Source organism: Triturus cristatus, chromosome 6 (genome assembly GCF_964204655.1).
Source record: "Triturus cristatus chromosome 6, aTriCri1.1, whole genome shotgun sequence".
Lineage (NCBI taxonomy): Eukaryota > Metazoa > Chordata > Amphibia > Caudata > Salamandridae > Triturus > Triturus cristatus.
The window spans coordinates 1,862,107,539-1,862,135,263 of NC_140589.1; the positions used below are offsets into that span (position 1 = coordinate 1,862,107,539).

General features: G+C 41.2%; 1 protein-coding gene across 1 annotated transcript in view; it reads right to left on the bottom strand.

Moving 5' to 3' along the window:
* Positions 1–27,725, bottom strand: part of LOC146822222 (uncharacterized) — a 563,188-nt gene that overhangs the window by 99,405 nt on the left and 436,058 nt on the right. The window contains exon 21 of the mRNA XM_085609987.1: positions 19,860–20,003. Within this exon, the coding sequence (XP_085466113.1) occupies positions 19,860–20,003 (144 nt within the window). The remainder of the gene's footprint in view (positions 1–19,859; positions 20,004–27,725) is intronic.

The following is a 27,725-nucleotide window of genomic DNA, read 5'->3' on the forward strand; positions in this document are numbered from 1 at the left end:
GAAGTGCAAGGCCCATACAAAAGTTACCGATATCATTTCCCAGGGTAACGACCTAGCAGACCGAACAGCTAAGCAAACAGCACAGAATCGGACTCATGCAACTGACTTGACAAAGACAATAGTTCCGACATCGACACACTGCATGACAGTTAGGGATCCCGCCCTTGATGTAATTGACATACAGACACATGCTACACCAGAGGAAATCAAGAAATGGACTGAACTAGGAGGGATCCAAACAGATCAGGGATGGATGACGAAGGGAAAATCTACATGGTTTCTCCCAGACTCAATGGTTCAAGTTATCATTAACACAATACATAGCCCAGCACATCTAGGAGAGAAAGCTATGTTAGACAGTATTCAAAACATTTGGTTTAATAAACACTTACGAGCTGCAGCCAAACAGAAAGTGCGTACATGCATGATTTGTTGTCAGTTCAACCCAGGTAAAGGCGTTCCTGTAGAGCAAGGTGGATTTCAACCTCCTGATCACCCTTTTGAAGTCCTCCAGATGGATTATATCCAGATGGAACGTTGTCGAGGATTCAAATATGTCCTCGTAGTTGTATGCGCACTTTCCCGTTGGACAGAAGCATATCCAGTCTCAGATTACACTGCCCCGACCACTGCCAAGCAGCTGGTTCGTGAATTCTTCCCACGGTATGGTTTGCCCCGTATCGTGTACTCAGATAATGGCCAACCGTTCTCATCCGAGCTAATGAAACACATTTCACTCCTGTTAGGCTATCAATGGAAATTCCACTGTGTCCGGCATCCCGAGGCAGCAGGTCTCGTGGAACGTCACAACCAGACTCTGAAAATTAGACTTTCTAAAATCTGTAGAGAGAAAGGCGTCGACTGGATAGTAGCTTTACCAGTTGCACTCTTTTACATGAGAATGATAGCACATTCTCGAACAGGGCTATCCCCGTACGAGGTGGTCTTCGGTAGGCCACCAAATATGTGGGGGACGCCTATACCTCGCAAAATCACTGATGTTGATTGTAATATGCTGACAGATTACCTTGCTTCCTTGATGTCTGCACTACAATCTTGCCGTTCACAGGTAGCTGCAGCCTTTCCCGACAACACCGAGGTGAAGCCCCATGAAGTGGTTCCCGGAGATTTTGTTTTTATAAGAAATTTCGACAGGAGGAGCCCGCTGGAGCCTCGCTGGCAAACGCCGAAATTAGTACTCCTGACCACGAGGACAGCAGTGAAGATTGAGGGTCGCAAGGGTTGGCTACACTCGAGCCATATCAAGAAATTTCATGGACTGCCTTCTGATTTGAACTCTCAGCCCTGCCCTCCTCCACAGACTGATTCAAAACTCCCCCTGGTCGAGAAAACCGCTGCCCAAGAATACAAACTGAAACTAAGGTCTAGCAAGTCAGACAATTTGATTGTTTAAGTCCTCTCCTAGGTGAATCGGTTAAATTAGTCTCTGACATGTATCCTCTAGACCGAAATCGAGAGAGAGATAGACAGAAACAGCTCAAGAAACGTGCATATTGTAAATCACTTCATAGTCACTGTATCGTGACATTGTTGATTATGTTTTTTCTAAATCTTCTGATTATTGCTGCAAGTATACTGTTGCACATATACTATCCTATTTTCAAGCGTGCTCATTCTGCTTACAATGTTACTGCCGAACATTCTTTTAGCGAATTACCTCCACATGAGTTGCCCTACAGACTTGCGCTGCGCAACAACACATTCATTAGTATGTTACATCACTCCCATCAGGCCAACAACGCTACAAATTGTTGGATATGTGGCCGACTCCCTCCCTATCAGAAATACAAGGGAGTTCTGCCCCTCTTTCCGTATCCATTCACACACAATGGTTCCTGTGGCGCATGGTTTAGTTTGATTAATTCTTTAGATTCAAATACCATAGTTTACCAGAGCAACTGGGTATGGGGAAACCTGAACTTAGTATTGCTTAAAGCCTGCTACCCTAACAAGGAGGGACTTCCCAAAAGGACAGGAACCGACCTAGAAAATGAAGTATATGGATTAGGTAACTTTACACTTAACCTCATGATTCTGAATGTTGAATCCGAAGCTGCACTAGTCTTGCCTGCTATGTCCGTATTACCAGTCAAAGGTGAATTATGTGTAAGAAAGAATGGTTCAGTACACCTGGGTCATAGTAAATGTACTACTGTGATCGAATTCAGTGATAAAGGCAAGTCTACATTTAGAGCTTCCCGTCACTCCTACTTCATCTGTGGTCACACCGCATATATACGTTTACCTCTAGATTGGGATGGTACCTGTTACATTGCATTCCTTCTGCCACCTGTTTTCCTAGCCCCTCCTGATTATCATAGAAACACCCATCTAGTGCACAATAGACCCCAGAGAGATCTCCCGATTGTCGACTACACTGAAACGGCATGGGAACAATATACAGACTTCAATAAAGGTCTCTTTCCCTACATAGGTGTTGTCTCTAATAGTAAACTGATACGCAGATTAACCAGAACCCTTGAAGCAGTAGTGAATGAAACTACCTCTGCCCTAGGCAACTTAACAGAGGAGCAGTCTGCGATGCGGATTGTTGTTCTCCAAAATCGTCTTGTCCTTGACGTCATCCTGGCCGATAGGGGCGGAGCCTGTAGATTCATCGGATCAAGTTGCTGTGTTTTCATTCCAGAAAACGCGCCATCCGTATATAAGGCCATAACTCGTCTTCATAAGATCGCAAGCCAGATACACCAGAATCCAGGCACCTGGACGTGGTCCGGTTGGTTCTGGAGCGTGTTGTCAGCCTGGGGATGGAAAGTCCTATCCTTCCTAGGTATTGGCCTTCTCATAGTATTCAGTTGCTGCCTGTGTCTACAATGTGGACCAGCAATTTGCGGCCTGTGTGCCACATCATGTATTCCACGTTCAAGTTCTCATTCAAAATCCCGGAAGAAGAAAGAAGAGCAAATGATGTTACATGAACAGATTGATGGATTCCTGAGGATCGATATCTCATGAAGGGTCCGTAGGGGACAAGGAGGGAATGAGGAAATATGAATTTTTATGATCAATTGTGTCCCCTATCTTAGACCCCAACGGCTCCATGTACATGCTACAAGTACATGTATGTTCCCTCCACTTCAAGCTATGAAGACGCAAATACATATGCGTCCAACGTTAACATGTCCTCTTTCAGATCCGCCATGAATGGGTCGAATATTCCGTTCCTAAGTATGCCTTGCCACCGTCTTTATATGGTGTACCTTTCACGTTTTTCAGCTCTGGCAAGTTAGGCCCTGAATTCTGCCATCGAGCTTTTCCTGCTTTCTGCCTCTGAATGCTCCAGCCTGGACCTGCATCTGTATCCATGACCTTTGTCTTACTTCCTGCGCGGCTAACGGTGCCTGGCCCGGCCTGTTGCCTGCCAAGACTGTATTCAGCCTTCAAGTTATCTGCTCCGCTCCTCGAGAAATGCATTCCTGTCTAGTAGTTTAGGTAAACATCCTTCCAGCTACAGAGCAAAGGGCCCGGCCTTACTGTCTCCGTGCAAGTAATTCATGGCTTCTGTTGCCATGGTAGGCCCATGCCCTCTCGCATCTCATGTAGACACGTAGACGCTTATACACGCACTAGAAGTTAGTATAGGATAGCCTCTGCCTGAGAGACCTTTCCTTCCAGATAATACAGTTCCTTAAACACAAGATATTAGATACGATTTGGGATTAGGTTGTTCTGACATCCCAGACTTCTGTCTCCTCATGTAGGGCTAAATGTCAAGTCCCCTTCACCCTCCAGTTACACGTCAATCACACGTCATGCTGCCGTGCGCGCATCTCTGCCATGTATTTCTGCTGACTTTGCAGGATTCTCCTATGGATCCACCCACCTGTGTCATCATCATAATGACGTTTCCTGTACACGCCCTTATGCACGCCTATTGTAACGCCCTTTTCCATTACGTATGTGTATTCTTATCTCTCTTCTCAGCTGTCACGCCTTCTGCATATGTCTTCACTGTAATGCATTGACTATATATATGATAACCTGTCAATAAAGTAGCGCTCGATCCCTTCCTGAACCTTCGTGGTGACGGAACCCGATTGCCTGGTTCGAACCAATTCCTTTGTAAGGAATAAACCCATTTTAAAACCTCAAATACCACGGATTCTGCCTCTTATTTTTACTGAGTTATTCTTATTGAATTTTACCGCATAAATTAAGTCTAGGTAATTAAAATTTACCACAAAGTCCACAATGCAAATTATTACCTTTCCGTAAGGCCAAATGGTAATTTTTATAATAATATTTGATGACATTTCCGATGGTAATCCAATTAAATGGAAATAATGTTTTCAACAGATGTTGCAATTTCTTTCTAAAATTTTGGTTTCAGAAAAATTAAATAGGAATTTGCTAAATCAAAAGGCAAACGTTGCTTGAAAACCAATTCAGAATCATTACACAGTGTCCAGCCTTTTTCACATTTAAGTTACAAAAGGCCCATCATGGAAAATTATTGCAACTGTGACAAAAGTTTTGCCAGAAATTGATAATTGCTGTCCTGTAAATTTCTTTATTAAAGTGTCCAATTTTGTTCCATCAGCTCTACAACGTTGCATCATTAAAATTACATACTGTCCATAATTCTTTAAAAATAACGTTAAAAACATGTCTGATTTACATTTCGAACATTCCATGTTGTGATTGGCATCTTTAACTAATTTACTAAAAGTCACTGATTTAGTCTCTGGCAATGTTAAATAGATAAACCTTTCTGAATCAACATTAGAGCTGCATGTGTAGAAACAGTTTTCACAACTATGTTCCCATTTATAAGACAGACCAAACATATTTTCTATTTCTACCCCTTCATCTTCAAGTACCAAAAGAATGTACATCAAGAATTCCTGTGCATCTTGCTGGACATTTTGTGAAAACTGTGTTCGTCCTGAACAAACATCTAATAGATTTCTAATTTCATTCGCACTTTCTATTTTTGCTTTATCAACACTCAGTTTCTCATAAAGAAGACTTAGCACAGAACAGAATCTTTTTTCATGATTTTCTATTATCTACTCTTGCAAACTTTCAAGATAAAATACCACTTTCAGCACTACATTTGCATAGCAGTTGACACCAGAGCTATTTTCAAAATGGAAACCAACAACCTGTTCAACATTGTCCTTTTTCTTTTTGCTTGCAATCACATGACTCTCTTTTTGTTTTCTCTTCTCTACATCCTCATTACAGATATTCTCAAATCTCCTTTTCCGACAAACAACACGTTTCTCCAACACAGGATACTGACCTAAATGAGGAGCATAGGTTCTTCTTAATCTATTGTACTCCTGAACACAATTTGCATCAGCACTAACTTTTGAGTCATCAAAGTCTATCATGAAAAAAACAGATAATGTTTTCACTCGTGACAAAGCAACATATGCCATACCTTCTTTGAACACTGTAGATCCAATGTTTACAAATGCACTATCAACAGTTAATCCTTGACACTTGTGAATAGTTACAGCATATGCCAGAGAAAATGGAAACTGCTTCCTACGTACATATAAGTCTTTCACAAGCAAAAAACGGACTGAACAACGACTAATGTCTTTTACCTCTTCAATCTGATCAAATTTTATTTTTAAAAACTCAATTCCTTCTTTTTTCTGGTAGTTAACAAAACCCACAACTTTACCCATAGCTCCATTCACTAAACCTTTTTCAACATCCAAATTTCTCCTTAGAAATACTCGACAGTTCATGCAAAGATATAGATTTTTTTCTAATCCAGCTGTTTTCGAAATGTTCTTCTCTAGAGTATCCAATTTATTTTTCAGTTCGCCTGTTAATGTAATAGTAATTCTTTCATGTTAGATTTTGTCCACTGCTTCCATTTTCTTAATCTCTTCCTTTTCCAATTTCAAAAGTTCCTCATTGAATATCGAGCATTCACGTAGTGTTGGCATTAAGCAGATTACAGTATTTTTTTCTGCAATGTTCTTGTATAGTTTCTCTGCAACTATTTCCTCATTTGGAAATAAATTATGTAGCAACCGACTCTGTATTGCTTTTCTTCCTACTTCTGTGAGTAGTCCAATTCTGATATCTTTCAGAATACTTCCATATTCTTCATCATTTGCTTGCCTCATATTGGTAGTGAGTTCTTTGTACTCAAAGAATGACCAAATATTCGCATTACCAATGCTTCCTAATGACTTCTTCGTGTCCTCATGTGTCACAGTATTAAACACTGGTTGTCCTTTAACTCGAGTGAGCTGCAGTAGATCCCCAAAAACTATAACATGTTTTCCTCCAAATAGCACGTCATAGTCTCTTTTTAGAATTTGCTGCATTCTTAAATGCACAAAGGCAAGCATTAAGTTTGATACCATCCTTACCTCATCAATAATGAGAACTTGCATCTTCTTCAACACTCTTGAAACTTCGAAACATGCTTCGCCAGTTAGCTTGTGATATTCTATTTTGTTCTCATGCTCCACTGGTAACATTAGCAAGCGATGGAGAGTAATTCCTTTAATATTATATGCTGCTAATCCAGTTGGAGCAGTAACAACACAAGATAAAGTTGAATCAGTTTTTTGCTGTAGGTAGCTTCTGATGACTTTAATTAAGAAACTTTTCCTAGTTCCTGCTTGTCCACTCACATACAACCTAATTGGTTCAAATGCTGTGCATGTGCACTCTTTATTTTCATGTAATAATCCGTGATCAATTTTTTTTCTGACCTCCTCATAAATTTGTCGTTGTTCTTCATTCAGTTGTTGTTCCAAATCTGGTAAGTCTATTGAATCTTCCTTTGCTTGATTCATAGCCGTTTCCACTTCAGTCATGGCTATTGCAGCTTCATTTTCTACGATTGGTTGTCCTAGGGGATCTTGACTGAGCATTCCAGAACTTTGGCTGTCTTGAGAACTGTCTCTAGCTACTTGAGCTGCAATTGTAGCTTCCTGTTCAATTTCTTCGTTTAACATTTGGACATAATTCCTGAAAATACTGCATTCAATGGTATCTTTACATGCATTAAATGAATCCTCATAGCTTTGAAATTCTCCAAGTAGTTCGTCCTCTGAACGCCATGGTTTAAACAACTGTAAAAGTGCCAAGTAGTAAAATTCCTTTTTGTCAGTAGTGTCACAACTCAGCTTCCTGTGATTAATCAAACTTCCTTTTGTTTGCTTCACTAAACATCCTTCCTCACCAATGACTTTATATTTTCCATCGTTGATGTCTTCTGTGGCTTTCCGTGAAAAAATGTAGTTCTGCAGCACTTCATAGAGACACATGTTCTCAAGATGATGACTTCTTTTTGGGTAATATATGTCCAACATGTTTGTTTTCAAAATATCTGTACTTTCTGGGTCGTTCTCGTCCAAATATTCAATTTCTCCAACAGATTTCAGTACCCGATTTCGCATTCCTGCAAGGCCTAAACTGACCCAAATTATTCTTCTGGATTTCGAGTAAAGACTTGCAGATGATAACCTATCTGAACATTCGTAGGATCCAATTTCTCGATGCGTTAACATCTTCAAAATGAAACTGTACAGCTTCTTACTGACAGTCTTCTCGTGAGAAATCTCTTCCCACATTTCCTTCAATTCTTTTTTCTCAGATTTAGTAATGTATGATGTGACATACCGAGCAACAGCAATAGAATTGTCTGCCACATACTGAATATCCATGTTAGCATTCCACATGGATAAAATGACTGGGTTGTAGTCATTTATATATTTTGACTCTTCTTTTCTTCTCAGGTTGTACGTATTTTTGGGAGATTTTCTTGTAATAGTATGTCGCACAGCTGACATAAAACTGTTGACTCTTCCTTTTGAAAGAACAGGTCTTGGAAATCCAAATCGACATTTTGTGTAGAATTTATCTTTGGTCTTGTACTTCCGTCGACAGTATTTTCCACAGCGATGACTTTGGAAACGTAAAACTGGCTCTTTTAACTTTTTCTCTTCTGTGCTTTTAGGTATAGCACATGTTGCATATTCTTCAATGAAAGATAACACTGCTTCATCAGCATCTGTTCCAAATTTTGGAGCATCCTTGATCCACAACAGCATATGAATGTGAGGAGCACCTTTTGCTTGGTACTCTTTTCTCCAAAAGAAATCCAAAACTTCTACAAGTGGTGGATTTTTTTTGTTGCAGATAAAGGACATCATAGCCTCAAATCTATGATTGAAATATCTGCAAACATTAACCGGATCCAATGAGCACAGTTCTCCTGCTGTCTTGTATTCGATGTTTTTAATGTTTTAATGTTTGAATTTACCTCTCGTAGAAAATCCAGTAAATCATCCCAAGCGTATTCGGCACAGCTTAGGGTTAGGAACCATGTTGGAGTTCCTAAATTCCGTAACATACATTTCAATTCTCCATGGCGGCTGTACCAATATTCATTCATCCCACGCTGACAAGCCATCAGATTGATCAATTGTGATTCCAAATGATCATCTCGCTGCTGCACTTTGTTCCTAAAATCCTTAGCAGACACATTATGTAGATGTGTTCCACTTTTTAAAATGTGGTTTACTGCATAAGATAGTGCAGACAAGTCACTTTCAAATAACAGATGGAACAAATAAGGAATACTTTGACGAAATCTGGGATCTTCTGCATATAATCTTGTAGTCCGATACTCAGAAGCAGGAATCTGGACTGGACGTTCATCATATCGTCCACCTTCTCCTGTAGGAAACAGCTGGGGAAAACATCGAGCTTCCAAACTCTCCTCCCATACACTCACAGGAGTTCCTTGTGCTTTTTTCATTTGAAACAGATCAATGGTGTTTGCCATTACTTCTTTTGAATGAAGAGGATGTATGCTGAAATGTTCATAAATTTCTTCTTCTTTTGACTTGTCAACTTTTTCAATTTGCCCAGTTGGTGTGTCTGTGTCTCCTACTAAATCTTCTTCATCTTCATCCATATAAATGGCTTCATACCATTTATTATTCCTTTTCAAATATAAATTTGCTCTTTGTACTTTCCGTACATCTACCAATTCCTGACAAATTTTCTTATTCTTTGTAGGTACACCATTAACCAGAATAACTAATGGTTCAGTTTCCAAGGTATCTGTGTCAATAGTTTCCATATTTGTTTTCAAATCCAACGGCAAATAGACAACTCTTCCTTTTAAACCTCTCTGTAAATCTGAAGGAGGTAATTTGCCTGTTTTTGGCTCCATACGTACTATGGTCTGGAACGGATGAACACATTGAATGAGTATAGACTCATACGTATGTAAATCAGAAAGTTCTGCAGGAACTTCAACCAATTCTAAATTATTATGTATAGCTCTAGCTGGCATTTTATTTTCTTCCAACTTGTTGTAACAGTATTTACAAATACGATGATCTTCACCCAAATCAAAACAATTTTCAAGAAATGTATATGTTGCAAAATCCTTCCACTTATAGTTATCTTCTTCTTGTTTGGATTTTGTAATGGCTTCTCCGGCAACAAATACAAGTAATATTTGGTCTTTCATTAGAGATGATAGCAAATTTTGTAATTTGATCTTCAAATTTCTTATTTACGGAGGGTTGTACATTCTCTTCCACATTTTCCTCAATAACTGTGTCATTCCCTGCACTTTCTTGTTCTGGCCCAAAGTAACAAAACTGAATCTCATCAGTAACCTTCTCAACATCTGATACAGATCCACGAAACAGAGCCTTATTCAACTCATTTAACTTTAGTGCTGGACTTTTAGCAAAATACAATCTTCTCACAAATTTCCTAATTTCAGTATGATGAACTGCCAGCATCCTAAAATGGTGAAAAACACTTTGACAAACTTTCCTAGATAAACAAGCCAGAGAGTGACCTTGCAAACCAGTATTCTCTCTCACTCTGCATGGATCTAGTCCTTGAAGCACCTTAATCTTCTGTTTAACACTCTTTTTACTATATTCTCTTAAAAACTCACGTAATTTATCAATAGATTCCTGTCGCAAAGTACAAATACTACTACAATTCCAAGTATACACTGGGGCTTTAGGACGTCTCCCCATAACCTCATCTGCAATCACTTCTTCCTCATTTCTTGGAACCATTTTCTCCTTTTCCATTATACAACCATCCTTAACTTCATATGCTCGACCACTGGTGTCAACTGCATGCAGCAAACTATTACTTTGAAGATAACTCTCTTCATTAAAAAATGGTTCAGTACTTGAACTATGCATCCATTCTCCTAAAAACACTTTACAAAAGTTATTTCTTTTTACTACTCTTTTCTTTTTGCTTTGGGACTTCATTACATTAACTATTTTTTCTAATGTACGCATCCTGTTCAAAATTAAAATGAATAGTTTTCTTTTTAAATTTAAAGCCTTTGCTACAATGGCTTCAATATCTTTTTTTCTCTTTAAAAATTTTGCTCTTTTCTTATATTTTTTCACATCCTTTAGCAAATTGGACATCACTCTTCTCTGAAACATTTTCCTACGGATCTCTTTAAATGCTGATTTTCTTTTCAAGTTAATTATTATAGCTTCTGCTTGTACATTAGCATTTAGTAAATTCTCACTATTCTCCTGTTGTTTTCTACTTGAAACAGTTTTTCCAAGGGGGGCATTTTTAAAATGTTTCATTTTTTTAAATATATTTTTAAAGAATTCCTTTGTCTGCTTACCAGAAGACTTTTTCTTTTTCCCAACATGAGCATCTTCAACTAACCTGGGTCCTCCAGTTGTCTTCAAATAAACCTTTTTTTCTGTTGTTTTCTTTGTCTTGATTTTATAGGCATCTTATATTTCCTTCACTGCTCTGCAGCAATACCTGAAAGAAACTAAAAAAAAATACCTTTTTTGTAATTTAAATATATTACTATATTTGTCATGATCATTTCTTTTCTTATAACACTATCTATCACTTTCCTACAAGTGAAAACACAAGAAAACCAACACGAATGTAATCTCTAAGATCAATTCCTGTGTGCACACAGACTCTTGGTGTAATTCTAGACAGAACACGATATTTCTTTTGCAATTCAAAAGCACACTTATTTTATTTTTTTTTTTGCAATTGTTAATTACTCTAACAGTCTGACACATTTTCTTTATAGTTTACAGAGGCAGAAAACAGCACATGTGCAATCTCCTTTTTTCGAGCATATACATGTGTAACCTGGCAGACTGACTGCACTCCTGCAAAGATAATGAACCTTGGTGATGTTGAATGCATTAGCATTTGTCAGGGGGTCCAAAAATGCCATAAAAGACTCATGCTGTGACTTTACGCAGAAAATGAAATTTGCTTGCCAATTTCAAAGCACACTTACTACTGTTTTTTTCTGCAAGTGTTAAGTACTTCAACAGTCTGATACATTTTCATTACAGTTATCAGATACAGAAAACAGCACATGTCCAAACAGCTTTTTCAGACCATGAACATGTGTGACCTTGGTGACTGACTACACTCCAGCAAAAGAAATCAGCCTTAGTGATGTTGAATGTATTAGCGTTACTCACTGCTTCCATAAAACACCAGTCACTTGTGAATACTCAGCATGATTCTACAGGTTAAACTGCTGGGTGTGTGTTAACTGTCTGCTTATGCAGACTGTGTATTTTCAATTGCAAGAGACATACGCATGGTTACTTCCCAAAAGAACCAGAGAGACACCAAATACATCTCTGACAGCAATTCCTCTATGCTCACAGACTCATGCTGTGATTTTACGCGTAAAATTAAATTTGCTTGCCAATTTCAAAGCACACTTACTACTGTTTTCTGTGTTTTTAGGCAGAAAACGAAATTTGATTGCCAATTTCAAAGCACACTTAGTACTGTTTTTTTCCTGCAAGCGTTAATTACTCTAACAGTCGCATACATTTTCATTACAGTTTTCAGACACAGAAAACAGCACATGTCCAAACCGCTTTTTCTGACCATGAACATGTGTGACCTTGGTGACTGACTACACTCCAGCAAAAGAAATCAGCCTTAGTTATGTTGAATGTATTAGCGTTACTCACTGCTTCAATAAAACACCAGTCACTTGTGAATACTCAGCATGATTCTACAGGATAAACTGCTGGGTGTGTGCTAACAGTCTGCTTATGCAGACTGTGTATTTTCAGTTGCAAGAGACATACGCATGGTTACTTCCCAAAAGAACCAGAGAGACACCAAATACATCTCTGACAGCAATTCCTCTATGCTCACAGACTCATGCTGTGATTTTACGCGTAAAATTAAATTTGCTTGCCAATTTCAAAGCACACTTACTACTGTTTTCTGTGTTTTTAGGCAGAAAACGAAATTTGCTTGCCAATTTCAAAGCACACTTACTACTGTTTTTTTCCTGCAAGCGTTAATTACTCTAACAGTCGCACACATTTTCATTACAGTTTTCAGACACAGAAAACAGCACATGTGCAAACAGCTTTTTCTGACCATGAACATGTGTGACCTTGGTGACTGACTACACTCCAGCAAAAGAAATCAGCCTTAGTGATGTTGAATGTATTAGCGTTACTCACTGCTTCCATGAAACACCAGTCACTTGTGAATACTCAGCATGATTCTACAGGATAAACTGCTGGGTGTGTGCTAACAGTCTGCTTATGCAGACTGTGTATTTTCAGTTGCAAGAGACATACGCATGGTTACTTCCCAAAAGAACCAGAGAGACACCAAAACCATCTCTGACAGCAATTCCTCTATGCTCACAGACTCATGCTGTGATTTTACGCGTAAAATGAAATTTGCTTGCCATTTTCAAAGCACACTTACTACAGTTTTCTGTGTTTTTAGGCAGAAAACAAAATTTGCTTGCCAATTTCAAAGCACACTTAGTACTGTTTATTTCCTGCAAGCGTTAATTACTCTAACAGTCGCATACATTTTCATTACAGTTTTCAGACACAGAAAACAGCACATGTGCAAACAGCTTTTTCTGACCATGAACATGTGTGACCTTGGTGACTGACTACACTCCAGCAAAAGAAATCAGCCTTAGTGATGTTGAATGTATTAGCATTACTCACTGCTACCTGAAACACCACTCACTTGTGAATACTCAGCATGATTGTACAGGATAAACTGCTGGGTGTGTGCTAACAGTCTGCTTATGCAGACTGTGTATTTTCAGTTGCAAGAGACATACGCATGGTTACTTCCCAAAAGAACCAGAGAGACACCAAATACATCTCTGACAGCAATTCCTCTATGCTCACAGACTCATGCTGTGATTTTACGCGTAAAATTAAATTTGCTTGCCAATTTCAAAGCACACTTAGTACTGTTTTTTTCCTGCAAGCGTTAATTACTCTAACAGTCGCATACATTTTCATTACAGTTTTCAGACACAGAAAACAGCACATGTGCAAACAGCTTTTTCTGACCATGAACATGTGTGACCTTGGTGACTGACTACACTCCAGCAAAAGAAATCAGCCTTAGTGATGTTGAATGTATTAGCGTTACTCACTGCTTCCATAAAACACCAGTCACTTGTGAATACTCAGCATGATTCTACAGGATAAACTGCTGGGTGTGTGCTAACAGTCTGCTTATGCAGACTGTGTATTTTCAGTTGCAAGAGACATACGCATGGTTACTTCCCAAAAGAACCAGAGAGACACCAAATACATCTCTGACAGCAATTCCTCTATGCTCACAGACTCATGCTGTGATTTTACGCGTAAAATTAAATTTGCTTGCCAATTTCAAAGCACACTTACTACTGTTTTCTGTGTTTTTAGGCAGAAAACGAAATTTGATTGCCAATTTCAAAGCACACTTAGTACTGTTTTTTTCCTGCAAGCGTTAATTACTCTAACAGTCGCATACATTTTCATTACAGTTTTCAGACACAGAAAACAGCACATATCCAAACAGCTTTTTCAGACCATGAACATGTGTGACCTTGGTGACTGACTACACTCCAACAAAAGTAATCAGCCTTAGTGATGTTGAATGTATTAGCGTTACTCACTGCTTCCATAAAACACCAGTCACTTGTGAATACTCAGCATGATTCTACAGGATAAACTGCTGGGTGTGTGCTAACAGTCTGCTTATGCAGACTGTGTATTTTCAGTTGCAAGAGACATACGCATGGTTACTTCCCAAAAGAACCAGCGAGACACCAAATACATCTCTGACAGCAATTCCTCTATGCTCACAGACTCATGCTGTGATTTTACGCGTAAAATGAAATTTGCTTGCCATTTTCAAAGCACACTTACTACTGTTTTCTGTGTTTTTAGGCAGAAAACGAAATTTGCTTGCCAATTTCAAAGCACACTTAGTACTGTTTTTTTCCTGCAAGCGTTAATTACTCTAACAGTCGCATACATTTTCATTACAGTTTTCAGACACAGAAAACAGCACATGTCCAAACAGCTTTTTCTGACCTTGAACATGTGTGATCTTGGTGACTGACTACACTCCAGCAAAATAAATCAGCCTTAGTTATGTTGAATGTATTAGCGTTACTCACTGCTTCCATGAAACACCATTCACTTGTGAATACTCAGCCTGATTCTACAGGATAAACTGCTGGGTGTGTGCTAACAGTCTGCTTATGCAGACTGTGTATTTTCAGTTGCAAGAGACATACGCATGGTTACTTCCCAAAAGAACCAGAGAGACACCAAATACATCTCTGACAGCAATTCCACTATGCTCACAGACTCATGCTATGATTTTACGCGTAAAATGAAATTTGCTTGCCATTTTCAAAGCACACTTACTACTGTTTTCTGTGTTTTTAGGCAGAAAACGAAATTTGCTTGCCAATTTCAAAGCACACTTACTACTGTTTTTTTCCTGCAAGCGTTAATTACTCTAACAGTCGCATACATTTTCATTACAGTTTTCAGACACAGAAAACAGCACATATCCAAACAGCTTTTTCAGACCATGAACATGTGTGACCTTGGTGACTGACTACACTCCAGCAAAAGAAATCAGCCTTAGTGATGTTGAATGTATTAGCGTTACTCACTGCTTCCATAAAACACCAGTCACTTGTGAATACTCAGCATGATTCTACAGGATAAACTGCTGGGTGTGTACTAACAGTCTGCTTATGCAGACTGTGTATTTTCAGTTGCAAGAGACATACGCATGGTTACTTCCCAAAAGAACCAGAGAGACACCAAATACATCTCTGACAGCAATTCCTCTATGCTCACAGACTCATGCTGTGATTTTACGCGTAAAATGAAATTTGCTTGCCAATTTCAAAGCACACTTACTACTGTTTTCTGTGTTTTTAGGCAGAAAACGAAATTTGCTTGCCAATTTCAAAGCACACTTACTACTGTTTTTTTCCTGCAAGCGTTAATTACTCTAACAGTTGCATACATTTTCATTACAGTTTTCAGACACAGAAAACAGCACATATCCAAACAGCTTTTTCTGACCATGAACATGTGTGACCTTGGTGACTGACTACACTCCAGCAAAATAAATCAGCCTTAGTGATGTTGAATGTATTAGCGTTACTCACTGCTTCCATAAAACACCAGTCACTTGTGAATACTCAGCATGATTCTACAGGATAAACTGCTGGGTGTGTGCTAACAGTCTGCTTATGCAGACTGTGTATTTTCAGTAGCAAGAGACATACGCATGGTTACTTCCCAAAAGAACCAGAGAAACACGAAATACATCTCTGACAGCAATTCCTCTGTGCTCATAGACTCATGCAAAATTCACCACATACATCCCCTCTCAAACTCATAACTCACCTTTAAAATGTGTTAGTTGAGAAAGAAATGTGGCACTCAAACAGCAGACTATCACAGTCAGAATATCAGAGCTGTACACCTCTCTCCTCTGAGCAGAACCAATTAATGGCAATGTTTCCCTTTCTTTTTTCACACATATACATGTTAATTACAAATCTCAGTGCTTCCCACTTTTTTTTAAATGAAATCATACATTTCTATTGGTTGAAAACTTCAACCCTTTTCCAAATGGTCCCTTCCCCCAACTTGACTTCTGCCTGCTACCATAGCAACAGCTCATGGAACACTGCTGTGAGGAGAGAGGTCAGAAGTTCACCACACAATGTTTCAAATCGAAAGACCAAGAGTGCTTCACCTGTCCAACCTAACAGCAAATCCAAACTATTCTTCTGTGGGAACACAATTTTCTAAACCAATACAAAACATGCTTCTATAAATGTACACATACAGCCTAGTTTTTAGTGTAGAATGGTGTGAAACAGCCAATGAGTCCTTTTTATTTAAAAAAAAATATGTATGCCTCCATTTTGAAACTGTCTTTCATTTCATTTTGCCATTCTACTGAAAGCCACCTTCAGAGTGCATCCAGATCTCCTTGAAAGATGTTCACAGTGTGGATTGTAGGTCACAGCTATGTCTTCTGGAGTGAAACATTTGCAGAAAAAAGAGGTATGGTGAGAGACCTTGCTTTGCCAAATGTAGACATTAAATGGATTGGTCAGAGAGGGTTAAAGGTGGCACCAATTAATGCCTTTGGTGAAAACCTTTCTACATCTCCCACACCCTAACCTTATTATTGTGCACTGTGGTGGAAATGACCTAGGCACTTTAACTGGTGTAGGTCTGGAAATGCTTATTAAGGACACCTTTGTGCAATTGATGTCGCTTTTTCCTCATTCTGCCTTTGTATATTCTAACATATGCCAAAGGCAAAAGTGGAACTGGTCCTACCAATTTTGTCCGCAGATTGACAAAGCAAGAAAGCACGTCAACAAATCTGTTTCTGCTTTCCTCAGAGACTATGGTATGGGTTCTATATACCACAACAACTTGTGTTACAACATGTAAGACATTTATAGAGGAGACGGTGTTCATTTCAATGATGAAGGGAACAGAGTCTTCCTCTTAAACTTTAGACTCTGCATCGGTACTTACTTGTAGGTACCAAAAAACACTCAATGAACACAACGGCTCTTTTTAGAGCCCCCTAATATCTTATCACTTAAATTTGTTTTTTTCTTCTTTTTTTTTTATTTTCTACCGTACGCGTACGGTAAGCTTACCGTACGCGCACCCCGCGATTTTTTTAAAAAACATTTAAATGTATTTTTCATACTTTTATGGCCTTCTTGGACCTCCTGACAAACGCTAGGGGGTCTGCAACTCTCTTCGTTGCCCCCTTTCCACGTTCTCCTCCTTTTTTTATCAGTGTGAGACACACAAAATGGAGGCCGACACTTCCTGATTTCGACCGATTCGAATGTTTACAGTCATGTAACCACCAATCAGAATTGAGCTCGCGCATGGCACCGTGCGCGTACGGTAAGCTTACCGTAAGCGCTCGGAGCGCGCCTATAGATATATATATTGATTCAAATGCTATTTTCTCAGCAAATACTGAACACATTTACACCAGACCTACAAAAGGCACATCCCTGACCTGAGGACTACCTCTTTGCCAAATTTCAAGTAATTCTGTTCAGCCATTCGGGCTGCAGCTTGGACTAAAGGTCCTATGGAAAAATGCATGGGGAAAACGCGTTTTGGGACCCCCCCTTTTTCTCAGCCCCCACTTGACGAATCCCTCCGAGACTTTCAGGGAAGGAGCGGAGCGGAGCGCCTCACCTATTTTGAAAATTTCGCGAGGATTCGTCAATCGGCGCCAAAGTTATTCAAAATAGAATGTTGCGGATTTCCTATGGAAACACGGTCCTAACTATAACTACCTACTGGCGACCGCCAGTAGGTAATATATTCAATTGATATATAATTTAAAAGTTTAAATAAAGATAATAGGTAATAAATTATTCTTAAGTAAATACATGTACAGATTATTATGTTTGAGTGCTTATATTTATTTAATTAAGTGTATTTGTTATATTTAGTTAAAATGTAAATTAAATTTAATTTATCTTGTTAAAAATAATAATATTATTTAATATATTTTATTTTATATGTATTTTTAAGTCGATATTTTGTACATCTACATTTTTTACTTCAATATTTTTGCACTTACCTGTTTAATTATAGAGAGTTGATATTTTTCCAGTCTATATTTTTTCATCAATATTTTTTACATCGATATGTTGTCAGTGCACCAAAAAAAAACATAGTAGGAAGAGACAGCACTACTGCCTTGGGGACTCTTTGTCCTCATGTAATCCTATCATGGTTGCTCATTAGCTTCTTGTTATCACCCACCAGAAGAAAAGCCACCTCGCTATCAGGATTATTGTAAACATGTGATGTGGAAATCACCTATGATGAGCCTTGACTTATCTTGTTTGGGAAAGAACACTATACACACTCTACATTAAATTCATGTATTAATTTGTTTGTTTTATCATTTCATAAATCTGCCTCATTTGCTCATTTGTAGTGAGTACAACACAAACAATGTCACATGTCAGTCCCATAGTATAAACATCTAAACACTTCATTTCAAGTAACCGCTTGTGGCCTCATTATCAGTACATGGGTAATCCTGATGGGGGGCTAACCGAAGTTACATCCCCCAACCAAATTGCAACAAATGTGCAATCACCATGGTTTGGAACCATTTCATCAAGAGACTTTACCTGAAAGATGGATAAGTCTGAAGTAAGAATGGAATAAAATATATAGGAATCGGTGTGGGACCACTGATTCCCAGGTGTTATTCTCCATTATCTTTCATTTGAGAATAAGTCCTGCCCCACCAGATGCAGTGATGAACACCGGATCGGCAACTCTTAGTGGGGATGAGGAGGATTCTAGGCCAAAAACCAAACAATTTATAATAGGCCCCGTTGTGGTAAAGAATCTCAGAACTACCTAAGACAAGTATAGTATCCACATCAGCCCTAGTGACAAACACAAAATGTTTACAGCATTTCACTTCACTGGATGAAGTCAGGGATAGAGTGAAGCTCAATGGGATGCTTTCTCTACGGTTTAGGATCATATTCAGTCTGTGATATGCTACTAGGCCGCTGGAGCCCTTCACTAGCTTGCCTCATCCTTTTTGAGAAGCAAAATACAGACCATTGTCGCAGTGGAATGTGTCAGCCTCAATCAGCCTGGTATGTGTTTCCAACACCTGGAGCCTGTTCCGGGTCAGTAGTAGTGCTTTACAAGTCACTTGATTGATTGATTCAGGCACATGGGAGGGCACTTGTTGTTAGTTACTACTTCTTGGTTATTACCATTAGGACTACGACTATTGCCTATTGTTTTAACTTTCCTCATTAAATTGAAAATCTGATTTTCATCTACTTAAACAGCTCATATTATTTATAGGCTAAAATGATAGCATTCACTGTGTGTGCAAAAAAAAGGCATTGGTGAATAAACACTTGAAAAAACACAAACACAAATCAGTGTACTCACCTGAAATCCTGCCTTCCATTACTCTGATGACATTGTTAATGTACAATAAGAAAATGTCTTGTATTTGTAGCCACACTGTTTTAGCTTCCCACACCCACACCTAAGAATCATTGAATAAAATCAATTCACATGTCGACATGCCTACTCTTTGACTGGATCTTGCAGATCTGGTGAGTTGGAGGTCAGATTACTGAAACTCAAGATTATCTTTATCTAAGCACACCAAGAACATAATATCCAGACCCTTTTCTCTTGTGGATGTTGGAGTTACTCTGAAAGTCCTGAATAAGAGCTCCCTCTAGCCATGACAACCAGGAACTTAGACTCAGCTCAGTCCCATGAGCTACAAGTGGGTTAATATTCTTCAAATTCTGTGCCTGACCTGGCACTTCAGCTCTGGTCTCAAAATCCAAGCACACTATTTCTGATCCCTATTCATGAAACATCTCTGTCCAAAGGTGAAGCTCTGAAAAACTTTTGCATGGGTAATTCTTTTACCAAACCCCAACATTACTCCATCCATACAAAATATGGACCAAACCACACCTGAAGGATTGGTGCACTTTATCCCACACTGGGAGCAGCACTTCTTTCTGCCTGGACAATCACGGTCATCTTCGCACTGCTTTGCAGGCAGTGGGAGCCCACACTGAGCTGGTGGTGATGGGCATGTTCCTGTTTTCACTGTAACTGAGAAAAAAGTATGTTTTTTAATTTACATCATTATTTTTCAGGCACACTTTTAAAATCTGATTGGCAGCTGGGAAGAGCAGAATGTTATAAATTCATCACAATTGATGAAGAAGTCAAGTAAACAAAGTGCATTTTAATATACACAGGGATTTCAACAATTTATAATGGTTTGAGAGGTAACAAAAACCTAACCGTGCACTTGATTATGAAAGGAACAGATAATGACATTATGGTGGCGATTCCGATCGGGTAAAAAAAATTCCCGTACGACTCGTATCCGTATATTTTTACGTACGAATCGTACAAGTCCCGTACAACCGGTGAAGTACGATTCATACGTGAAAAATACATACGAATCACTTCGGGAAAAAGGTTCGAGTGGGAGCCGGACAGTTTCACGTACAAATCATAAAACTGAAGTCCGAGCGCGCAAGTACGATCCGTACAGCCCTTCCGAATACACAAGCGCATGGAAAAGGACCCATATGGAGCCAACGCAGTACCACTCGTATCCGGGGAAAATTGTACCCGGGATACGAGTCATACAGCCCCCCCTCCCCCGCATATGTCAGCACCGTACCCCTGTATGTCAGCACCGTACCCCCCCATGTCCGCACTGTACCCCAGCCCCGTACGTGTACGCGCCGTACCCCACCACCGTAGCCCAGACCTGTACTTGTGCGCACCGTACCCCAACACCGTACCCCAGCGCCGTACCCCAACACCGTACCCCAGCCCCGTACTTGTACGCACCGTACCCCAGCACCGTACCCCAGCCCCGTACTTGTACGCACCGTATCCCAGCGCCGTACCCCAACACTGTATCCCAGCCCCATACTTGTACACACCATACCCCAGCGTACCCCAGCCCCATACTTATACGCACCGTACCCCAGCGCCGTACCCCAACACCATACCCTCAGCCCCGTACTTGGACGCACTGTACCCCAGCACCGTACCCCAGCCCCGTACTTGTGCGCACCGTACCCCATCACCGTACCCCAGCCCCGTACTTGTACTCACCGTACCCCAGCCCCGTGCTTGTACGCACCGTACCCCAGCCCCGTACTTGTGCGCACCGTACCCCAGCGTACCCCAGCCCCGTTCTTGTATGCACCGTACCTCAGCCCCTACTTGTGCGCACCGTACCCCAGCGCCGTACCCCAACACCGTACCCCAGCCCCGTACTTGGACGCACCGAACCCCAGCGCCGTACCCCAACACTGTACCTCAGTCCCGTATTTGGACACACCGTACCCCAGCGCCGTACCCCAGCCCGTACTTGTACGCACCGTACCCCAGCCCCGTACCCCAACACCGTACCCCAGCCCCGTACTTGGACACACCGTACCCACGCTCTGAGGGTGTGGGTACGGTCCGTACTACATGTACCCCTACGTCACCACTACAATGGTGGTACGGACCGTACCCACGTTCTGAGGGTGTGGGTATGGTCCGTACCACCATTGTAGTGGTGACTTAGGGGTACGCGTGGTACAGGCTGTACCCACGCTCTGAGGGCGTGGGTACAGTCCGTACCACGTGTACCCCCATGGCACCACTAATATGGTGCTACGGACCGTACCCACGCTATGTATGTGTGAGTACGGTGCGTAGCACTATTGTAGTGTTGCCATAGGGGTACGCGTACACGTCCACTTCCGTTGTTGCGATACGCAGGGATTGGTGGACACGCCCCCCGAAGTGACCAGACCCTGGAGGTAATGTATGTCCTCAATATTGTAGGTTTTACTTTGGTTAGGGGGTATGTTTCCTGCCCCTCACCCCCCCTTGACCCCTGGGTGTTGTTCTCACCTTCTGCGGTGTCTGCGTCGGTTTCTGTGCACCAGGTCGTAGGCTAAGAGGGCCGGGATGACACGTAGGATGGGGTCCATGTCTGTCCGTCGCATACCGGGGCTCCTTTTTCGCATCGGACTCATGTTTCCGGCTATTTTTAGCTGCCGTAAAAAAATAGCTGTGCGGAATGACGTAGGGACGACTCGTACTTGCTGGTCCGTAAAACGCTGCCTGACTCCGTGCGGACGTCGCGTACGTGCTGTCCAGGATCAGAATACTAGGTATTTTTTTGACGGTCGCTGTTTTTTACGATTCGTACAGAAATGGTATTTCTGTACGAATCGTACTTGCTGGTTTTGTAAGGTGGTTTTCCCGGGTACGAGTCGGACGGAGAATACGCTCCGTACGACCATTCGTACCCGGGTTTTACAGGATTGGAATCGGCACCTATGTGTAAGAAATTGATGTATTAGTTGAAAGTAGTGGAAGCCGCACTCAAATAATATACACAATCCTTGTCAGGGTGAACCACAAGAGTCACTAAATAAACCTGTGCTTAATCATCTGGTAGCCTTGCACAAAAGCAGTTTGAATTAACTTAGACGCAATGTATAAAGTACTGTATGTATCACTTTAACAGTAATATAGTGAAAACATACTAAGAAAATCCCAAATCAATTAAAGAATAGGATAAAATGTAATAAATAAAATGAAACCAAAACAACAAAAATCCAATGAATACACCTGGAAATATGACTTTTTACAATTGTAGGTAAAAATAGCCCTGAGATACACAAAGTGTCACTCATGGTTATTTGACTATGCTGGACCAAGGGAAAGTAACAAGTTCTTTCCAACCCCAAAGAAGCAGGGGCGTAAGGATGAAGCAGGTTCATCCATCTGAAGAGTTACCTTCTCAAGTCCTCATGAGCAGCTGGTGTTCACATTGGAGGGGGGGTGGGGGTGCAAAGAGGTCATTGTCAGCATGAGGAGCAAGTTGGGAGTCACGGACAGTTTCTGTTTTGGGGTGAAGAGCCAGCAGTCGGTGGAGCTTTGTATTAGTGGTCACAGCGGGCTGTTGCTGTCAGCTAGAAGAGCAAGTCTCACTGCAACCTTGCATTGGCGGTCATCGCAGGGGATCGCGGTCGGCACGAAGTGCAGGTTTTGCTGGAGCTGCATGCTGTTGGCCATCATGGATGGTCGTTGTTCAGCAATGACTTGTTTGCAAGGAGTCCCGAATTTCTGTATCTTCACCTTGAGTTCAGGAGGAGTACACTCTGATGCCAACCAAGGTTCAAGGGCCTGAGGAGCACCTCTAAGGAATCGGGAATCATTCAAGCAGAGGCCAGAAGCTGGGCTCAGGCAAGTCCTGGCAGGTCCAATTAGGGTAGGCCTCTGGAAGCTTGTTGTGTCTCTGTAGCTCAAACAGGAAGTCAGATAACTGACACTTGGAGTCACCTCTTGGGGGCATGAGTTCAAGGCAAGGAGATCCAATTTTCTTTCTGATTTACTATTTACACCATACATTCAAACTATTATAATTTGCGCACCTCCATTCACAGATTATTCAACTCGATAGCCACACTAGATTAACTATAACTCTCCACTCTACCATGCTCTGTTCTCACAAAAGATTTGATTTGTGATGTCATTAGTGTTCTTAGAAATACTATTATCTTACATGGTAAAAGGGAAATAATATAAAACGGTGTAAGCAGTGCATGGAGTAGGAACAAGATATAGTTCATGTAGTGTGGCTAGCGAGTTAAAGACACTGTGTATAGAGGTGCGCAAATTATAATAATTTGAAAGTGTTGCGTAAATTATAAATTAAAGGTATAGGTATAATTTATAAAATTTAATTTTTGTGTTCTTTAACTTTTTTGCAGATAAAGAATAAATCAAGCTATATTAATTTAAAGGTGGTGGGTAAGTTATAAATTTAAGTTATAAGTATAACTGAAGAATTTCTAAATGTTTGTGTATTTTAATTTTGGTATGCATGGAAAGAATAAATAAGGTTTTCCTGAATATAATAATGGTGTAACCTTTCATTTTTTAATTGAATTGAATTTTTTTTGTTTTTAATAAAAAATGGTTTTAAATGGTGGAGTTTGCAATCAACTGATGGCGCATTATTAAGTACACTAGAGTGGAGAATAGTGTCCTGTTGTAGAGTATAGTGTCATGGACTGGAGTAGAGTGGAGTGGAGTAGAGTTGAATGTGGTACAGTGGATTGGCATACAATGGAATAGCGTACAGTCGAGTTGCATAGAGTGGAGTGTTGTACAGTGGAATGAGGTATTTTGCAGTGAGGTACAGTGGGACGGTGTAGAGTGGAGTGTTAAACATTGCTATAGAGTAGGATAAAGTGTTGATTACTAGAGTAGAGAGTGGTCTAGTGCAGGGGAGGAGAGTGGCATACAGTTGAGTAGCATTTTCTAGAGTACAGTGGCTTGGAATCGAGTAGAATGGACTGGTGTACTATACAATGGAGTAATGTGTTGTTAAGTGGTGTGGTGTGTGTAACAGAGGACTGGACTACTGTGTTGTAGAGTGTCAGAAAGTGTTGTAGAGTGGAGTAGAGTGTCACAGAGTGGATTAAAGTATTGTACAGTGAAGTGGCTTGGAGTACAGTAGATTGCGATACAGTATAGTAGAGTGGGATAGGCTGTCGTACAGTTGAGTTGCATAGAGTGGTGTACAGTGGAGTGCCATAAGTGGAGTAGTGAAGTACAGTGGAGTAGTGTCTGATAGAGTAGAGTATGGGGGTGGCATAGCAGGAGATGCATAGAGTGTTGTAGAGTAGAATATAGTGTTGTACAGTAGCATTGAGAGTAGTACATTGTTTCACAGTGTAATGCTATACAGTGGAGTCTAGTGAAGTACAGTTGAGGAGAGTAGATAGTTGTTGAGTGCAGAATAGTGTTGGTGAGTAAAGCATGGTGGAGTGGCATAGAGAGAAGTTGGGTAGAGAGGAGTGGGGTACAATGAATTAGCATACAGTGGAGAGATGTAGAGTGGAGTGGCATACAGTGCAATAGCGTACAGAGGAGTGCAATACAGTGGAGTGGCATAAAGTGAAATAGCATACACTGGAGTGCCATAAAGTAGATTGCTGTAGATTGGAATAGTGTACTGTAGAGTGGCATGGACTGGAGTGGGGTAAAGTGGAGTTGACATACAGGGGAGTGGCTACAGTGAAGTGGCACAGAGTTGAGCGGCATAGAGAGGAGTGGGTGTGAGTGGAGTGGCATACAGTGGAATAGCCTACAGTGGAATGGAGTAGAGGGGAGTGGTATAGAGTTGAGTGGCATACAGTGGAATACCATACACTACAGTAGCATACACTCAAATAGCGTACAGTGGAGTAGTGTTGAGTGAATTGGCATACAGTAGAGTGTCATAGATTGGAATAGCGTACAGTAGAGTAGTGTAGAGTTCAGTGTGGTATAGTGGAGTAGTGTACAGTGGAATCACGCACAGTGGAGTGGCATACAGTGGAGTGGGGCAGAGTGGAATGGCATAGAGTTGAATAGAGTAGAGTTAAGTGGCATAAAGTGTGGTTGCATACAGTGGAATAGCGTAGAGTGGAGTTGGGTACAGTGAAGTGACGTAAAGTGAAGTGGTGTATAGTCGGGTGGCTTAGAGTTTGAAGGTTATTCTTCTTTCGATAGGTAGCCAGTGGAGATCATGGAGGTGTTGGGTGATGTGGCTGCGACGGAGGATGTCTAGGATCAGTCTGGCTGCGGCGTTCTGGATGGTCTGGAGTTTGCAAAGTAGTTTCTTGTTGATTTTGGCATATAGAGTGCTGCTGCAGTCCAGTCTGCTACGGATGAGAGCGGAGGCTGTTGAAGCAGGACGAGGATACGGAGTTGATCTAGAGGTTTATTGTGAACGATGAGTCTAGTATGATGCTAAGGTTTCATGTGTGGTCTGTCGGGGTGGGGGGCTCAGAGGAGGGGCCACCAGGAGTCGTACCATGCGGAGGGGGTGGAGCCAAGGATGAAGACTTCTGTTTTGTCAAAGTTGAGTTTCAGGCAGCTCTTCTTTATCCAGGTGGTGACGGCTTTTATCTCTTCTTCAAAGTTGTGTCTGGTGATGTTGGGTTTGTTGGTGAGGGAGAGGATAAGCTGGGTGTCGTCGGCGTATGAGATGATGTTGAGCCCGTGGTCTCTAATGATGGTTGCGAGGGGGGCCATGTAGATGTTGAAGAAAGTGGGGCTGAGGGAGGATCCATGGGGCACTCCACAGTTGGTCTCTGGTGGTTCTGAGATGTAGGGCGGGAGTCTGACTCGCTGAGTTCTGCTGAGTAGAAATGAACATACCCAGTCAAGGGCCTTTCTACTGATGCCGGTGTCGTGGAGTCAGGTGGCTAGTGTGTGGTCAGAGATGGTTTTGATGGCAGCCAAGAGGTCCAGGAGGATGAGGGCTGCCATTTCACCCTGGTCGAGGAGGGAGCAGATGTCATCCGTGGCAACGATTAGGGTTGTCTCGGTGTTGTGGTTACTGCGGAATCTGGATTGAGAGATGTCCAGGGTGTTGTTAGCTTCGATGAAGTTTGCTAGCTGGGTGTGAGTGACCTTTTCGACGATCTTGGCTGTGAATGGAAGCAGGGAGATGGGGCTGAAGATTTTGAGGTCCGTCGGGTCTGCGGAGGGTTTTTTCAGGAGGGGGTTGACTTTAGCATGTTTCCAGTTGTCGGGGAATGTGGCAGTTTTGAGGGAGCAGTTGATTGTCCAGCGTACTTTGGGTGCAATGGCCGTGACGGCTCCGTGGAAGATGTAGGGTAGGCAGGGATCTGAGGTTGCTCCGGAGTGGATGCTCTTCATGGTCTTTAAGGTGTCTTTTGTCATGAGTGGGGTTCAAGTGAGCAGGGTCTGTTGGGTGGCGTCGCTAGGAGGGGGAGCTGGAGTGGTGCAGAGGTCTTGGTTATCAAAGTTGTCGTATATCATCTTAATCTTGAGGTGAAAAAAGGTGCTGAGTCTGTTGCGGAGGACTTGGTAATGTGGGGCGTCTTTTGTTTTGCTGCAAGGTTTGGTAAATTCCTTGATGATGGGATTTCATTTTTGTGGATTTGGTGAGTTGGTGGTATGTTGTGGTGGCTGCTCTGTAGACGGTGCGTGTTTCTGAGGTTTTGTTGTTCCTCCATGTCTTTTCGAGTCATCAGCAAGAGCGTTTGGATTCTTGGAGTGCAGGGGTGAATCAGCTTCCTTTCTTGATATGTTGTCCTGCGGCTTTCTTGAGGGGGCGAGTGTGTCGGTGCAGTTTGTGCTCCTTTTTGTAATCCTCAAATGTTGCCATTTCCTACAGTGCATTCAAATGGGGTCCATGCCCCAGAATCATGTTTACCCCGGGATGCCCCTATGTGGCCTGGTTGTGCTCACTCTGCCCTCATGATTGTGTTTTCAATTCTTTTTCAGGACAAAGGGACCAAGTCCCTAAGCCTTGTATAAGCTGCCAAAACACAATGTTCAAGTTGTCAACAACCAATCAGGATTCATTAATCTGCTTTAAATTGGATAATTCGAGCATATCTGGACACCAACTCTCCAGATATCTATACTATATAAACCTTAATTACTCAAAAACAACTGAAAGGATTAACACCAAATCACAAAAAACACTCTTTCTGGACCAAGATCTAGCTTTCTGCCAAATATGGTGTAGTTCTGTTCAGCAGTTTTTGCAATATCATGTCCTAAACAAATTATGGAATAGATATTTTTCAGCCCCCTTGACGGATCTCCCTGTACCTGTCCATTTACAAACTCGGCAAAATAGTGGGTATTTGTCAAATTATGCAAAACTTATTGGCAAACCTATAAAAAATGTATTCAAAATTAAGTTGAGTGCAGAGGCATTGTTTTACCATAGGGTGATCTCCGTCACGACGGCTGAACCGGGATTAGAACTGGATG